General features: G+C 55.2%; 1 protein-coding gene across 1 annotated transcript; it reads left to right on the top strand.

Moving 5' to 3' along the window:
• Positions 1-966: 966 nt before the first annotated feature.
• IUM83_01942 (importin-like protein) lies at positions 967-18180 on the top strand (the record flags this gene model as incomplete). The annotated part of the gene is made up of 3 exons (XM_067925835.1): positions 967-1093; positions 9662-9771; positions 17986-18180. 3 exons carry the CDS (start codon positions 967-969, stop codon positions 18178-18180), a joined length of 432 nt encoding a protein of 143 aa, XP_067800862.1.
• Between the last annotated feature and the right edge of the window lie 336 nt (positions 18181-18516).

Genomic DNA, 18516 nt, shown 5'->3' on the forward strand with positions numbered 1-18516 from the left:
AAGTTGTAAGTAAGGGCACACGCTGCAAGACCAATGACTTACCTGGCAGAAGATAGCAACAGAGGTAATTCATTCTGTGGTGTTGTGTTTCGCTTATTCTTGCTATCGCGCAGCGCTTGATATTTATAACTACGCATTGCTGTAGACTATCGCGCCCTATTGAGAATCCAAAGCTGTTTTATGCGAAGACGCGGCTCGCGAATTCCTGGCATTTTTGTGATATAGTTTGGGTGCGTTTGCCCGAAATAACTCGAAATACTTGAACGATGCAGCTAGATGTATATACAAGCTTCTTGATGAGAACACGCTTCCAGCTTATCATCAGCAGCGTGGGAATTAATAATGGTACCGAGACGTGCTCGTCAAACCAGCCACGTAGCCGACGCTCTGGAAGTGGCTGAAATGGTGCCGTCCACGGTGCCAAAATGGTCGTGGGGCACACGAGTTTCATTAGACTTTCTCCTAATAAACAGCCTTTCGCTTGCGAATTCGATGCTCGAGGTCACTATTTCGTCAATTGAAACCCGTGCTCATGGAAAACTCAGCAAAATCCAGCAATATTGATATACAAACACGACTTCATGAGTTCAATACAAAAAAACATGACTTCAGTTACACCGTTCACGCCGAGGGCGAGGGAGGATTTTGGCTTTTTCACGAAGTAAAAATAGAAGAATCACTGTAAAAAAAAGTGAAAATAACCAAGACATTCACTTCGCTTTCACCAACGAAGTAAAACGGATTCACCACCAACCAGAGCGTTCTTACCACCCAATGACGCCAACAACTCGATCAGCGATGCTGACGCTGCCGCGATCGACCGTCCCAGTTCCTCGCTAGGCAACAACACCGTGCTGCCTGTTGTTATTCCGGCCAACAAGGACATCCTGGGCGACGCTGACTGGCGCTAGTATCGCGCTGGTCTGCACGCTACTTGTTTGCTGGGCGAAGACGCCACGTCGCGTCATGAAGCGCGAGATCGACAACGTTGTGGGCGTCCTGAACGACCAGCACCCGCGCGTGCAGTACGCTGCTCTGCAAAGCATGGGCAAGACCGCCGAGGACTTCGGCGATGACGAGAAGGGCAAGCCGTGTCCTACGCCATGGTCTTGCCGGCCCTCATGGCGCTAGTCCAGAACGAACAAGGAGTTCTACGCGTGAGCGCTCTGGCCACCAGTGTGGTGATCAACCCCTACAACACGAACGTGTGGAAGGCCAAGTTCGTCATCCTCAACTGTCAGGCTCTGCTTGAGGCTCTCTTTAACGCATTGGGTGTCCGCGCTATTACAATAGACCCAGGAGCAAGCTGTAACTGCTGCGGATAGGGTTGTGAAGGTGATCGGCGACGAGTCCCTGCACTTCTACAACATCTCATCCCGCTCGTCATGGAGGTTCGGATCAATGCCCACGGTTAGGAGTACGCGCTGCTCCGTGTCAACTCCGTGTGGTGTAGTGTCACACCAAAATTCGGTGACCGGCATATGACCCGACATCGACTTCAGCCTGGACGTGCGAAGGCGTTTCAAAGTCAGAGCGGTCCAGTGTTGCAGCGTCAGAGCAACTACAGTACTGATCAGGTGTCTCAGAGTGAGAGCGGTATGCTGTCTCAGAGTGGGAGCGGTCACGGTAATTCCCGCCGAGAACCGAAGTCGGTGAAGTGTTTCAAAGTCAGAGCGACCAGTCGTTGCAAAGTCAGAGCGGATACGGTAATTCCCACTGAGTCAAGAAGTCAGCGGCATCCCAAGATAGTTACATAGGGACTCAGTGGGGGGGGGGGTCAGGTGAGATCCGAAACCCCTTCGTTTTATTAGGTATTTGTATAGGAAGCAAGGAAAAGTAGGTTAGCCCTAGCGGCTCTTCGGAGAGATAACAAACAAACAGAGCAGAATTTTCCAAGTCCAAGACAAGCGTACATTGTCCGGTAAGTCCCTGTGCGGGCTGGATTATGTCTACCGTCAGCACCCGAGAGGCTTAGCTTGTAGAGTGTTGACAGGTGGCGCCAAAAGACAAGTCGGCCCGGGTAGGGCAAAGAACTCGCCGAGCGCGCCGAGGACAAGTCCCGCCGAGTCTGCGGGCCGGTACGCCGGATAGCCCGGGTGCCGTGACACTTCTAGCCGAGAAGCCTTTGCTCTCGGTGGCCCGTCAAAGCGCTCGCGCGCCGTTGTCCATCCTTTGGTAGACGGCACGGGTTTGAGGAACGGGAGTCAGTGAGCTCAGCTGACTTCCGGAGGAACGACTGGCTCGGTTGCATGGTCTCGGCGAGGACCGCCACCGCTGTCCCGGAAGGGCCGGACCGCTGAGGACAACCTAGCGCAGGCCAATAAGCGCCGACTAGCTCGGCGATTGTTGTGTCTGTGTGCAAGGACTATCTTGTGCGTTCTGCTACACCACAACTGGTGCCGCGACCCGGGAACATGGTGTGCGTGTTGTCGAAGGTACCAAGTAACCAAGCCGATTGCGCAAGATGGCCAAGGGATCGTTATCGCCGAGTCGGGGAATCCCAGTACGATCTGGATCCTCAGCCAGGAAATCGGACTCGGCGAGTCCGCTGGCCGCACCTATGACGATGGATGCGGTCCGGAGCGCCGAGGTCGAGGATGAGACGCTCGAGGCCAAAGATATGATGATGAGTATGAGGAGAGTGAAGAAGTCGACGAACATATCAAGGCGACAGCTCAGTTACTCAGCGAAGAGGAGGAATTGTCGCTCCAGGTGAGTCGGATGGGAAATCCGCGCCCTGTTAAGCGCAGCCTCGCCGCCGAGCTAAGCCCAAGTTCGGACGAAGACGAAAATGGTGAAGATCAACGGGTTGCTCAAGGGGAACGTCCGCCCCTTGTCCCCAGAGCAACCCTGAACGCCGACACGCCGAGTGCCAACAAGGTGCTCAACAGCCTCGGCGAGGAGATGAAAATCCACAGTAAGTGGATGATGATGTTTGCGCCGGTCGCAATGGCGCAAGCGAACTGGCCTGTGCTTGGGTCCGAACTGACTCAGCCAATCAACAGCACCAGCCTGGACCAACTCGTCGAGGACACGACTTTGCTGCTGAAGGCGATGGGTTATCGCTGCAGGAGCCGGCCCCACAGCTTGATTTTATCGGGTTGGGATGTCCGTCGAGCTGGGAACGAGCTGCCCCATTGGAAGCGTCGGATGCGCGCCGAGTTCAGCCTGGAGTGGGCTCCCGGAGCCAAGCAGACCATTGCCAAGCGGATTGCTGACTTCCGGGATGACGAGGCGGAACTCGGCGAGGACCCATCGGACGACAGGAGTGACCCCGATGAATCGGTGAAGACACAAATCCGCCGACTCAGCTACGACGGTGAGGAACAGACCGACGCCAGGTTGCTGGGAGTGCGTACCCACGTATCGCTCGACAAAATCGCCGAGTTCGAAGGCAAGCGATAACGCTTCGATGCGTCCTTGCAGTGGTTGAAGGCCTCATCTATAAGATGAAGGGGACTCGTCGACTGTAAAACTCGTGGTGCGAGCCATTCTCGCTGAGTCTCGGCCGGGCGGCAAAGAACTCGTATCACCAGCTGCCACAAAAGACTCAGCAGCGCTCGAACCTACTCAGCGAGGCGTTCCTCGATTACTACCTCTCGCAATTCGCCCAGTCAGCGTGCCCGATACTACTCGGCTATGCGCAAGGAGAACGAGCCGATATGCGACTTCCTCATCCGACTCAACCAACGGATATGCCCGCACCGCCAAGATCAAGTACGAGAAGGGCGGTGCGGACGCAGCTGACCACATCGAGCAGTTCCTACTCAACTGCGGTGACGACGAAGTCATGGACTTGTTGTATTCACTCCAACTCGCTGACATTCAGCGGGTGGAGCAATCATCAACAAGAAGATACTTGGCGAGAAGAGGAAGAAGCAGCGTGACCGAATGATCGGCAGTCGAGTAAGCGCAACTCGGCGGAGTGGTAACACTCGGCGAGAATACCGCAGGGAGATTCGCCGAGATGATCGACGCGAATCACGCCGAGATGATCGACACGAGTCGCGCCGAGATAATCGCTGTAGTCGCCGCAACGAGAGTCGAGACCGCCGAGACAACGCGGTGGACACTTCGGCGGATGGCTTCTACCGCGGCTCCGATTCACGCCAGTCGAGTCAGCGAGGCAGCGGGTACGAGTCGTCGAGCAGTGAAAGTGGCTACAGCAGCTTCAGCGATGCTGCCTCCTACAAGATCCAAAATTATGTGGACGATGGAGCTGTGAGTGACCAATCCTCAGGATGGGGCAACTCGGCGGGGCAACGCGGAGGTGACTGCCCAGCTCGCAGAGATGAATTGGCCGAGCGCCAGCGCCGAGATGACACCCGTGATAGGCGGACTTATGACCGCTGAGATCGCCGAGGCGATTTCAACGAGCGTCCTCGCTACGGTCTGTGCTCATCGTGTGGAAGTAACAGTCACTCAGCGCCCTTCTGTCTCCGGCGATGCAAGTTCTGCAAGCAAGTTCACGACGTGGGTCGCTGCGAGATGTTCCAGCGGCTCGAGAAACTTACCAAGTTCGTCCGCACATCGGTGGACAAGTCGGCGGTGCCCGCCGACTTCCACGATATCTACGAGCCGACGGATTTAAACTAGGCGGCCCGCCAACTCCGACTGGGTTGGATAACATCGGGCTGCCACAGTCAGCTGAGCCGGCGGTCGAAGCGAACTTCGTGTTCGGTTCCGTGGGCAAAGCGCAACGGCCTAAGATGATGTACAGAAGAGGTGACGAATTGGATAATTGGATAAAATTGATTGGAACAATGAACTCGGCGACACTGAGGGAGGTCATCGAGCTATTACGAGTATGGCAAGGGAGACTTTGCTGAGTACCGGCGAACTAGACCACGCCGCGACGATGAGATTGCACTCCGGTGAGCGCATGGGGTGGTCGTCGGCGAGGAAATACGACCGCCAAGTTCGCATGCGCGCCATAGTGATGGGCGCGGTGAATGATAAGCGAACTCAGATTCTGCTTGACACCGTGGCAAACTACGAATCGCAAGTAACGACAAGCAGATTAACGTGCAAGGCGTCAACAGGGGCAAGCTGAGTACGGCGGCCCTAGCCATGGTGAAGATGACTCTTGGCTGGCAATTGGTATACGAGTTTGAAGTCTGGATTATGCCACACTATACTGACGTTGACGTGATCCTCGGGACCGACTTTATTATCCCAGCTGGTGTGCGCCTGGATTTGTTCAACTCGACTGTGAAAGCCGGACGAAGTGGTCATACCACTCCTGAAGGCGCGTGCCGCCGAGTTGGATGGATCATTCTATGAGAGCCGAGTAAGCGACGGTCCAGCTGAGTCAATGAGTATTCATCCGCGTATAGTCGCTGAGTTCGCCCTGAGGCACAGGCAGCCGAGTTCCGACACCCACGAGCTATGGGTGCGACGAACAAAAGATTGGATACCCACGGTTGTCCACACTTCACGGAATAAACCTACCAAAGTTCTCACGACGAATGTGAGCGAGAAGCTGGTATGGTGCCCCGCTCCCATATCCGTGATCATTTGGATGCCGCGTGGAGAGCTATCCCCGGACGACGGGTATGTCCGGTTGAACTCGGCGAAGTATCTCGGCTGGCAGGTTCTTGCGTATGAAGCTGCGATGGACCAGGACCTACTCAAGAAGGAGCAGAGGCTATATGACGCGTGGTTAGCCAAGCATCCTCCAGCCGTTGCGAAAAGTGCGTACCTGCCACCGAGTAGAGTGATGAAGCGGAGTTCGCGCCGACTTCGTGACGGAGGAGCCGTGTTAACTTGCGCTCAACGTCATGAGTTGCTGGAACAGTCAGCCCCAGCAGTGGCCAACGTCACTTGCTCAGGTGGCCTCATAGCCGAGTCGGCGGAGCCACTGAAGTCGGCAGCGTCAGAGACTGAGTCAATTGGGTCTGTCAAATGGTCGCGGTGACTATATCGGACCCTCTGCCGGCTCAGCGGGTTCCAATTAACAGAGGAGACAAATCGGCTGAGCCTGACACGGCATTGCGCCAACTTAGCCGAGTTCACGAAGCAGGAGAAGTGGTCGCCGAGATCCAACAAGCACACGACACGACCACTCAGCTGAACGCCGAGTTCAAAGATGACGACAACTCGGCTAGGGCAACCACGGGCAATCCACCCCCGAAGTGACCCCCAAGTCTCTCACAGGGAACACGGAGGCACTGTGTGCTCATATTCCTTGCAATCTCGAGGGTTTTGCGCTATCATTTGACGGATCAGCTAAGACTACGGTAAAAGGAGGCTACGGTAGATGTTCATGGATTCTGTGGCGCTTACCAGCTTGGGACATTGAGATCGCTGCGAGTGCGTACCTCCCGTCGACTACAGTGAGTATCACCGAGTACACCAGGATGAACAATGGTATCATGGCGGCACTGGCCCGGGGAGTCGCCGAATTGATAATCGTCACCGACTTCCGGCTTGTAATCGAACAATCCATGGGGGCGATGGCTTGTAAGGAGGACGCGTCGCAAATTGAGCTGGCGCGTCACAAGAATTTGGCGAAAAAGCTGAGTTCGGTTCGCTATGTGCATGTAGTGCATTACTACAATGCAGCCGCCGACTCCCTTGCGTCGGAATCGCAGGAGACCATGGCGGGTCGTGTAATTCTTAGCCTGGAGCGAAAAACCGAGTTGAAGAAGCTGAACCGAATCACCGAGGTCATCTACAGTGAAGACCCGGAGAATTCAACACCCACGGCTCGACAGACCGCGTCAGCGCGAAGCCGAAGAACCAACCTCGCCGAGTTCACTTTGGAGATGGTTATCAAGAAGGCTCCAGCGAGAACTTCAAGAAATCAGAGCAAACGAAGTCAACGTCAACCGAGTACGAAACGTTGTCTACCTCGCCGAGGTTTGTCCCATTGAGCTACAATAAGTACAGCAATTGTGAGTCGCAAACATCTCCAGCACAAATTCACCGTGTAGAGGTCCAAGTCGAAGCCGAAGTTGACGATAATTGCTTCCCCAACTCAGCTGGCGCAGCCTCAGCAGCAACACAAGCTGAACAACGACGAGGGACAGCTGAGTTCGCAGCTGAGAAGTTGAAGTGTGTCAACCCGAAGGCACAACCCGAAGACGAACTCAACGACCTCAATCCCCGCCGAGTAGCCGACACCCAGCGAGAATTCCCCCTGAAAGAGGACCCGATAGCTGAGAAGACTCAGCGCGCCGAGAAACCCAAAACTCGGCTGGGCAGGAAGAAATGTGAAGCCCAGATAAACTCTACTGACTCGGCTACGTCTGTAAAATATTCACCCGCCGAGTCTACAAGTTACCCGCATAAGGAAGAAAGCCAAGTTTGGTTGATTGTGAAGCGCGTGAAGCCTCGCGTGAAGATGAAGCTGGTTCGTCACTGGCACAGGCCGTTTGGCGTGAAGATGATGGTCGACAAGCACTACAAGGAACGTGAAACGCGTCTGCAATTGGTGCAGGTTGCAGAGGAGAGCTAGGTTACTGCACCACATGTTGACCATCGCCGAATGATAAACAGGCTCGGCGGAATGGAATTGTTACTGCTGAAATTGCATGGAATGTACTGAAGAAATGACGGAGTACGGACTCAGCATATGGGCTACTTATTGCTAAATCACCACTCAGCAGAAGTCGGCTGGCTTTCAAACCAAGTCGCGCTGCCTCGAACCCAAGCTCAGCCGAGTCCAACCTCGACTGGGGCATGTCGGCGTTGACATCAGCCGTGTCTCCCCGAGTCCAGCTTTCGCTGGGGCGTCGCAAGGTCAAGCCCAGCCGAGTCCACTTCAACTGGGGCATATTAACTATCTGCAACAGAAGAAAAGCGAAACCATCTGCAAATGGTGCAAGTCGCAGATGAGTGGCAAAGGCTATTGCACCAAAATGATGATTCAGCGAAGACCAGCAGGCCGAGTCGAGCTGAAGAAAGCTACTGCGTCAAGCTGCATACATTATATGAGTTACGAAATGGAGTTGTGGAGGAAACTAACCATACCAAGTTAAGCTTGCATCCCGACAGGCGGTGTGCAGCGGCTCAGCTAGTCTGGCAAGGGCGAGCTCAGCTGACAAGCAAGCCGACTTCCGAAGTCGACTGGAAAACCTGAGGCTTCGACGACCTCGCCGAGTTCGCCACCACCTCCTGAACGACCTCGAGCACGCCATCACAACAATCACCTACATCCAAGGTGACCATCACAAGTATCAGGCTCTTAACCGGCTAATAGAGCTCGAGCAGCATCTCAACCAGTCGGCTTGGGCCCCGCTCAGCGATGACGACGAGCCAGACTTCCACAGGGCCGAGCTCGCTGACTTGATGAGCTCGCCGACGGCCATCATCTTGGTCGGGACCACTGTCTTCTGCGGGGGCCCCAGCTGACTTCATCTCGCCCAGTCCCGGCCGTCGTGGACCAGGGAGAAGTCGGCGACCGAGCGCTGACTTGGCTGGACGGCGGGGCTTGGTTCCAGCGACGGAAGTATCTACACGCGCACAGACATTACAGGACACAGAGGCCATATGTTAGTCAAGGTGTGCGCCAACGGACAAGTCACCAGGAAGCCTCACCTTACCGGGGCGAAGTCGTGGAGGTGGCGCTCTGGTGGCTCCTGGCGTCTTCGATTTTGGAAATGTGAGTGGCATTGACTGGACCGGACAAACTCATGTGGAATTCACCAGATGTACCACGTCACTCACCATTCCGGCTCGTAACGTGGCCGCGTCAGTTGTGGTGTAGTGTCACACCAAAATTCGGTGACCGGCATATGACCCGACATCGACTTCAGCCTGGACGTGCGAAGGCGTTTCAAAGTCAGAGCGGTCCAGTGTTGCAGCGTCAGAGCAACTACAGTACTGATCAGGTGTCTCAGAGTGAGAGCGGTATGCTGTCTCAGAGTGGGAGCGGTCACGGTAATTCCCGCCGAGAACCGAAGTCGGTGAAGTGTTTCAAAGTCAGAGCGACCAGTCGTTGCAAAGTCAGAGCGGATACGGTAATTCCCACTGAGTCAAGAAGTCAGCGGCATCCCAAGATAGTTACATAGGGACTCAGTGGGGGGGGGGGTCAGGTGAGATCCGAAACCCCTTCGTTTTATTAGGTATTTGTATAGGAAGCAAGGAAAAGTAGGTTAGCCCTAGCGGCTCTTCGGAGAGATAACAAACAAACAGAGCAGAATTTTCCAAGTCCAAGACAAGCGTACATTGTCCGGTAAGTCCCTGTGCGGGCTGGATTATGTCTACCGTCAGCACCCGAGAGGCTTAGCTTGTAGAGTGTTGACAGGTGGCGCCAAAAGACAAGTCGGCCCGGGTAGGGCAAAGAACTCGCCGAGCGCGCCGAGGACAAGTCCCGCCGAGTCTGCGGGCCGGTACGCCGGATAGCCCGGGTGCCGTGACACTTCTAGCCGAGAAGCCTTTGCTCTCGGTGGCCCGTAAAAGCGCTCGCGCGCCGTTGTCCATTCTTTGGTAGACGGCACGGGTTTGAGGAACGGGAGTCAGTGAGCTCAGCTGACTTCCGGAGGAACGACTGGCTCGGTTGCATGGTCTCGGCGAGGACCGCCACCGCTGTCCCGGAAGGGCCGGACCGCTGAGGACAACCTAGGGCAGGCCAATAAGCGCCGACTAGCTCGGCGATTGTTGTGTCTGTGTGCAAGGACTAACTTGTGCGTTCTGCTGCACCACGTCCGTGAGTTAGTTGCCCTGGTCGGCCTGGCTGTTAGAAAGGAGTGCTTCGTGAATGACGCCAAGGAGATCGTGCAGATCCTAGTGCGCGTGCAGTCTAGCGAGGAGCTGGAGGGTCCCGAGGTGCAGTAGTTGCGCAGTCGTGCGTGCGCATTGACAGCATCCTGTACGGGGACTTCGTGCTATACCTGTAACGGGGTTACACGCACAAGTGGCTGCAAGCCACTTGTGAATTTAACAGATAGGTTATCTGTTAAAAGTTTTGGATACTTCCTCACCTTGGTGTAAGACACACCAAGGGATACATTGAAGTGGACCACCACAGTGAGTGGTCCACACATACCCAAAAGATCCTACTGGTAGAAAGCAGCATCTTTCTACCAATCAGAGACATGCATATTAGCGGGGCTCTGACAGCCAGCCGCTACCAACCCTTTCATAGATGATAAACAGTTTTTAGCAGATTTTAGAGGAAGATCAATTTACAAACAATACAGTTCTCATTTTACCTAATCTAAGTCACTTGGAATCCTTTTGTTACTTAACTTATATTTGTGTATTCAAATATAATTAACCTAAGTAATTACTAAGTACTTACGCTTCCTCATACACGTTGCGCAACGTGTAAGCTAAAGTAGTGAGTCAAGTTAGACCCACTACACCTGGTAGCACTTTGTAGTCCGTCCAACGACCGACTGCTTGACGTTCGTACGCGGCGTACGAACGCGGAGTCGAGAGCCACATGAGCACGGAGGTGCCCATGGAGAGCTCCAACACGCCTGCAACGCATGTTGCACGCGCTGACTGCCCCCACCTGTCTGACCCAGAGTGGGAGGCCCTTCAACGACTGTCAACAGTCATTGGAGAAGCGGCGATAGCCACAATGCTGCGTACGCTATCGCCGACGGAGCAACATGGTGTTGCTCTGGGCTTCATCATGAAGAAGCAGCGTGATGCTGCTTCCTCAGTGACGGCGTCGTCAGGGACGACACCGCGTGCTCAACCATTAAAGTTGAGCGTAAGCAATTATGTGGGAAGAGAGGGCGAGCCTCTCCTCCGATGGCTTGTCGAACTCGACACAGCCATAGCGGCTCGACGCATCGTCGAGCCGCTGTCGAAGGTCGCGTTCGCCATGTCCTGCCTTGGCGGACGCGCAAGGAGTTGGGCGTATGGACGCCGACTCTCCGATCCTACGTGCTTCAGCACGTACGAAGTGTTCAAAGAGGAGCTCAAACAAGCGTTTGAGCCCCCGCAAAACGAGTTCCGGTCGAGGGCGGAGTTCCTCGACCTTCAGCAGGGTAAGCATGACGTCCATGCTTACGCGCAGCGCGCACGATATTTGGTATCAAATATCGTGACTAACCGATTGACGAGGCGACCAAGGTCGTCACGTTCATGAAGGGGCTTAGAGATGGGCCTGTGAAGACCTATCTCTTCCGAGAGTACCCGAGTACTCTCGAAGCTGCAATCACTCTTGCCATGCAAGAAGAGTTTAGCCTGCGGCAGGCTAAACTCCATGTAAACGTACCGAGGCCGCAACCGCGCCCGGTAGCGAGGACGGGAGGTCCGGAGCCGATGGACCTCTCGAACGCAACAACTGCTGGTTACCAGCAGCAGGGAGGTAACGTGCGATGCTTCCGTTGCGGAAGGATCGGTCACTTTGCACGGGAGTGCACAGCTCCCATGCCCCCTGGAGGTGGCCGTCGTGGCGATGCTAGGCATCGCCGCGGACCAACAAAAAACACGAACATCCAGTAGGCGCGGGGCGCCCTACTGGTAATGCAGTCGCGCGTGCCGACATCGGGCACGCGACGCTGAGGACTGCAGCCCCCAGTGAGACCAGCTCTCACTGCAAGAAGCAAGATGACAGGCCAAACCTAGTCATCTTGAAGGTTTACTCGAAGAGAGCGAGTGACTCTCTTCGAGCATTGGTAGACTCAGGCGCGTCGAACAACTTTGTTCGACTACGAAGCCTGTCGAGACTTGACTTCGAGGAGGTAGATACACCTCGAAGTCTTCTGGAGGTACGACTGGCAACAGGTGCCATCGTGAAGACCGGGAAGCGCGTCGTGAACGTGCGCTTCTCGTACAAACAACGAGTGTTTGTCGAACACTTTATCGTCCTGGACCTGGACGATAAGTTCGACGTGGTAATGGGCATGCCGTGGCTTGCACGGCATGATCCGGTAATAGACTGGAAGAAGCGCACGCTCGTGCGCTTCGGACGCGACAGCGGAACAGAGAGCGATGGCCCTGTTACCGCAGCGCGCGCACCAGCAGGTGCGCGCGGCTCACCAGTCGAGACAGCGCTTCATGCTGCTGTCCCGGAGTGCCCAGGAAGTGCGCGAGGGCGCGCACAAGTGAGACCCACGTCGGCAATGCTGCCGACGTCGGAAGAAAAAGATGTGTTGGTTCCGGGAACCAACACCCACGTTCAAGCGTGTAAGGGACAGTCCCTGACCCGAAGCGGTCAGGTCAACAACGACGCGTCGGCTCCGGGAGCCGACGCACCCTCGGTCAAGAGGGGCTCCGCCAATGATTGGCGTCGAGGTGACGAAGGCGTGTCAACTCCGGGAGTTGACGCTGCAAACAGTGCGGGCGGTTGCAAACGTACCGCACTGACGCAATTTGCATGCTGTCGTGCAGCCGGGCTGCACGACGAAGCGCCATGCGATCAAGCCGGGCTTGATATCGCGCGCCCGCAGACAGGGTCTGCCGGCGAAGGGACACATTACCGTGCAGCCGGGCTGCACGAAGGAAAAAGCGGTCAAGCCGGGCTTGATACCGCGCGCCCGCGGACAGGGTCCGCCGGCGAACGACTGTCCACGGCCGGGCCTGGACAAGAAGAACAACTGTGCGGAGCCGGGCTCCGCACAACAAGAAGACGGCGCAAGCGGAAAATGCTGCGCAAGTCTCGGTCCGGGACCGAGACGCAACAAGAGCAGTCTGCTGGGCAGACTGCGGCGGTGATGCCGAATGTCAAGACGCTAAGCGTCTTGACGCGCACCGATACTGGATTCCAGTATCGTGACATGGAACTCGCTAGTCCTCCGACGACGGCGTCGGAGTTGACTTCGCTTCCAGCCATGAGCTGGAAGCGCTTCACGCGCGACTTGCACGATGGACGCATCCTGCAAGTCTGCGTTCTTTCGGACAGCGAAAGAACGGAGAGCGAGAGCGAAGAGCTGAGGCAGCTCTTCATGGGAAGTACCACTGAGAGCGAAGACGCTCTCAGTGCGAAGACGAAGCGAGAGCGCTTCGAGGAACAAGGTTGGGACTCGCTGAAGTCGAGTCCCTATTACGAATTGCTGAGGGAGTACAAAGACGTACTCCCGGAAGACATTCCTGCGGAGCTTCCGCAGGATAAGGGCATTCAGCACGAGATTGATCTCGTGCCGGGCACAAAGTACTGTGTCACGCGGCAGTGGCCACTGCCGCGAGAGCAAGTGAAAGCGATCGACGACTTCTTTGAAAGTCGTCGTAAAGCAGGACAAGTGCGGGAATCCCCGCACAGTGCTCCGACGTTCTGTGTCAAGAAGCCACAGGGCGGATGGCGCATCGTTCATGCCTACAACAAGCTGAACGATGCGACGGTACCGGCGCAGACGCCGATACCACGAAAAGATGTTATCATCGATTCGATGGCCGGGAGCACCGTTTACAGTGCTCTCGACTTGCGAGATGGATTTTATCAAATCCTAATGCGTGAGAGCGATATCCCTCTCACGGCAGTGAGCACGCCAAGCGGCATGCTCTGGGAATGGCTAGTAATGCCACAGGGGCTTAAGAATGCCCCTGCGACTTTCAACAGGTGCGTGACGCACTTGTTGCGCTCGGTGCGCGACTTCGCACCGAGCTACTTCGATGATGTATTCATCCACAGCCGGGCTGTGGACGGGAAGACCGACGTAGAGATGCACAGGGTGCATCTCCGGAAGCTACTTGAGCTTATGCGAAAGCATAAGCTCTACGCGAACCTGAAGAAGTGTATCTTCGGGGCGAGCGAGATACCCGTCCTCGGGTGTCTCGTAGGGAAGAATGGTGTTCGCCCTGACCCCGAAAAGGTCAGAGTGGTTAACGAATGGCCAACGCCTTCAAGTGTCAAGGAACTGAGGCAGTTCCTTGGCTTGGCCACGTACTTGTGCAAGTACGTGGAGGATTATGCGGGCAAGATCCGCCCGCTATCACAGCTTCTTAAGAAAGAAGCTGTGTGGAATTGGACACCCGATTGCCAAAGGCATTCGATGCAGTCAAGCGGGGCTTGACTGAGGCGCCGATCTTGGCAGTGGCTGACCAAGATCGCCCATTTCACGTAGTGTGTGACGCATCCGATTTCGCGATCGGATGCGCATTGATGCAGCACGATCACGAAGGCCGTGATCGTGTCGTCTACTACCAATCGCGTCAGCTGAAGCCAGCTGAGCGCAACTATCCGGTGCATGACAAGGAACTCCTTGCCATGAAGTATGCACTCGCAAAGTTCCGAGTGTATTTGCTTGGGAGTAGACCATTTGTCGTCTACACCGACCATGCTTCACTGCGTACCGCAGTGAAGTCGCCACACATTTCACAAAGAATGGCGAGATGGCTCTCATTCTTTGCGGAGTATAACTTCCGGGTCGAATACAAACCCGGAAGACTGAACGTGGTGGCCGACGCGTTATCACGTCGGCCGGACTATGCAGAAGCTGTTGACGTCAATGCAATTGACGCCATGCGATCGAGCAAACCCACATCATCTCTGTTGGATGATGTGAAGGCCGCGTACGCGCACGACGCGGACGCGAAGCTCTTGCTGGCCTATGGCACAGCGCCTTCTGACAAGTCCCGTCAGAAACTGCCCAAGCACCTTCGAGCGCGTGCACACCGCTTTCGTGTGCACGACGGACTAGTGCTTTACAATGCGGTCGACGACAACGCGGATCGCGTTGTCGTGCCAAATGACCATGACCTGCGACTCAGGATCATGTACGAGTACCATGATGCCCCGACTGCGGGACATCTCGGACGTGAGAAGACTTACGTCCTTCTCACGCGCGACTTCTACTGGCACCACCAGTATACGTGGGTGCGCAAGTACATCCGTGCTTGCGAGGTATGCCAACGCGTAAAGCCTGCGCCATTCGCGCAGGCTCCACTGCAATCACTACCGACTCCGTCGGAGTGTTGGAAGTCCATGTCTTTGGACTTCATCTTTGGTCTTCCCCCGGATAGCGGAGGGAACACCGGTGTTGTGGTCTTTGTAGACCGTTTCAGCAAGATGATACATCTTGCTGCGGTGCCAGCAGAGGTGACCGCGAAGCAGACAGCCCGTCTGCTCGTCGACATGGTGTTCAAACACCATGGCATGCCGTCCGACATTGTGTCGGACAGAGACCCGCGCTTCACAGCGCATCTGTGGCAAGAAGTGTTTACACTTCTTGGGAGCCAGCTTTCCATGTCGACTGCGGATCATCCGCAGACGGACGGTCAAACCGAGCGCGTGAATCGCGTGCTCGTCGATATGTTGAAGAGCTACGCTCACTCGTTCCAATACTGGAGCGAGTGTTTATCGATGGCAGAGTTTGCCATCAATAACTCAGTGCATGCCTCGACCGGGCATACACCGTTCTACGTGAATGCCATGCGGCATCCACGCCTCCCGAGTTTACTCGGAGTGATGGCTCCCACTTTAAGTGGGGGAGGATCTACGACTGCAATACAGCAGCCGCAGAAAACCGCTGACACTTGCACAGTGTCAGCTGCAACAATGGACAAACCACATGAGTCTGCGCAGGGCGCAGACTCCCCCAACAACAAGGCTAACGACCACGGGTCTGCGCAGGGCGCAGACACCGCAAAGAACCACGCAGAGGCCGGGCCTCTAGCGGAGAGCGAGCTGAATGACTTCAGCTCGGATGCAATCAGTTTCATCACCAAAAGACAAGCCGTGATTCGGTTTGTCCAAGACACTATAGCAGCTTCTGTTGATCAACAGAAGCTGAACGCAGACAATGCGGGCAGAGGCAACAAAAATGAATTTAAAGTTGGTTCATTAGTTTTGTTAGCTACACAAAACCTGCCTAGACATGCAGTTTCGGATTTCGGAGCAAGCAAGCTTGCTCCGCGCTTCATCGGGCCGTTCACTGTGTTGGCACGGCACGGCAACGCATACACGCTAGACATACCGTCTAGCATGCGCCTCCATCCGACCTTCTACGTCGGACGGCTGAAGCCATACCTGCAGCACGAGCCATCTAGCTCGGCTGACCCGAAGCCTCGGCAGGAGCCGAGGCAGAAGCGGAGGACTTGGCCTCGGCGACGAACAACCTCTCCTCCAGCGCGCGGACGCGCTGGAGCAACCCCTTCATCTGGGTCCCCAGCTCGACCTGGATGTTCGAGGCGGTCTGCGAGACCGCCGCGACTTGAGCCTTCTGGTTCGCCAGCTCCTGTTTCAGGGCCGCGAACTCAGCGCCCTGCAGACGCTCCACGACGGTCACCCGGTCGTGGAGAGGCGCATACTGATCAGCCCGGGGCTGATCATACCCGGGGCGTGTTCCCACCCCCGCCACCGCCGATCCGTGACGCCCACGGCTCAACCCGCTGGATTGTTGAGCGGATTGTTGACCATAGTATCCCGAAAACGAACCCTCAAGGGGCTCGTTTTCGTATTCGTTGGAGAGGATTTCCTCCCCATCGAGATACATGGAAGCCGCGGAACGTCTTGCTGGAGGACGTTCCGGAAATGGTGAGGGCGTACGAGGAGCAGTACGCGCTGGCACAGCGGAAGTAGAGCGAGCGCTGCGATCATCGCCAGCGCCCGAACCCTCACGTGCTAAGAATTTAGCACGGAGCTCTTTGAGACTCTCGGGCACACGGAACGACGTGTACCCGTTCAGGTCGCGGTCGCTCAAGCGGACCGCGCCCGGGAAGCACTTCGTGCACTGAAAGCCCTCGGGCACAGCGCACGGCACATTTGCCTCCTCAGCAGCAACATGAAGTTGCTCCAGCTTTCCACACTTCGAGTACGTCTCGAAGCGATCACGCGCTTGCTTAATCCGATCACGGTAAGCACTCGGCCTCTTGTTGAAGTTATCAACAAAGGCGTTCCAACTTTGACAAAGTGCCTGCCATTCGGGCACTTTGCTGCGAGAAGAGGTCTTCTTGCTTTGAAACCATCGGAGCTCATGAAAGAGTCCGATGTAGTAATCGTGCCTTTGATGCGTTTCCGCATCAAAGTGCAGCTCGGCAGCCACAGCGTCATCTTTGATGGCGCTGCATACGTACAGCGGCACCTCATTCGGAGGTACCGAGTTCCCATACCGGTCCGCAATCTCGGATGCGGACGGCATCCACGGATCGCGCGCTGCAGGCGCAGCGCGCGGAGAGCCTTGAGCTTTGACAACACGCGCTGCAGCAGCAGCGCGCGGAGTACTGAGAGCCCCAGCGGAAGCGAGTGGGGTATCGCTCTCAGTACGCGAACGCTTCGAACTCGAAGCGTCCGATTCGTCCCCTTCACGCGGACGAACGTTTTTGGCGTGAGGGTCGAGCGATTCGCTCGACACTGAGTCTTTACGCTTTGAGGGCGAGTCCTCCTCGCCCTCCATATCCTCATCGTCGTCGCCGAAGTCGACGACGTCGCCGTACTTCGCCTTCTGGCGTTCGAAGTAGTCGTCGATGGAGAGATGACTCCCCACCGACTTTGTGGACTTCTTCTGAGGCGCGCTCATCGTTGAATGAGCGCGGATTTCTTCTCCAAACGCGGAGAATTGACGAATGGTCAATTCCAAAAGATTGACGTGCGGGGACCCCGCGCGTCTAACCTTAAGGGGGGGATGGTGTAACGGGGTTACACGCACAAGTGGCTTGCAGCCACTTGTGAATTTAACAGATAGGTTATCTGTTAAAAGTTTTGGATACTTCCTCACCTTGGTGTAAGACACACCAAGGGATACATTGAAGTGGACCACCACAGTGAGTGGTCCACACATACCCAAAAGATCCTACTGGTAGAAAGCAGCATCTTTCTACCAATCAGAGACATGCATATTAGCGGGGCTCTGACAGCCAGCCGCTACCAACCCTTTCATAGATGATAAACAGTTTTTAGCAGATTTTAGAGGAAGATCAATTTACAAACAATACAGTTCTCATTTTACCTAATCTAAGTCACTTGGAATCCTTTTGTTACTTAACTTATATTTGTGTATTCAAATATAATTAACCTAAGTAATTACTAAGTACTTACGCTTCCTCATACACGTCGCGCAACGTGTAAGCTAAAGTAGTGAGTCAAGTTAGACCCACTACAATACCTGCCCCACGTTATTTCGGCTAGTCAAGCGGGCGCATATTCAGCTCAACATTCAGCAGTCCGATGTTACCGACGGCGATGTCAAGGAGGATGGCCAGACGGCGGATGGCAAGGGCACGATGACACTCGAGATCCGTGGTGTGGGCAAGAAGCGCCTGGAGATCAACACCAGCGCGCTCGTGGACAAGAGCAACGCGTGCAACATGCTGTACCAGTCGGCCCTGGATGTCGAGGGCTAGTTCTACCCTACGAGGCTTGCGGGCGGCCAAGTAACGCGGGCTGTTCGTCGGTGCTGCTGAGTTGGTTTGTTGACGAATGAGGAGAGGTTGAAGTGCATCGGGCAGAAACGAATATGATACCCCATATAATAGTTTTGGGCGGCGTCCATTTTCTATCTCCACCAACATGCATATCTTCCCCTAGCTTTAGAATAAATTCTCTGAACTCCTCTAACATGCTAGTTTTTTTTTTGCTATAGCCTAACAAACCGTTTGCTGACGCTAGCATTTGTATCTGTCAACACTAGGTTTATTTGATAATTGAAAATCGCTTTTTCATTTTTTGCTTTTCGATTC

This window comes from Phytophthora cinnamomi (genome assembly GCF_018691715.1).
Source record: "Phytophthora cinnamomi strain GKB4 chromosome Unknown Contig0, whole genome shotgun sequence".
In the NCBI taxonomy this organism is placed as follows: Eukaryota; Oomycota; class Peronosporomycetes; order Peronosporales; family Peronosporaceae; genus Phytophthora; species Phytophthora cinnamomi.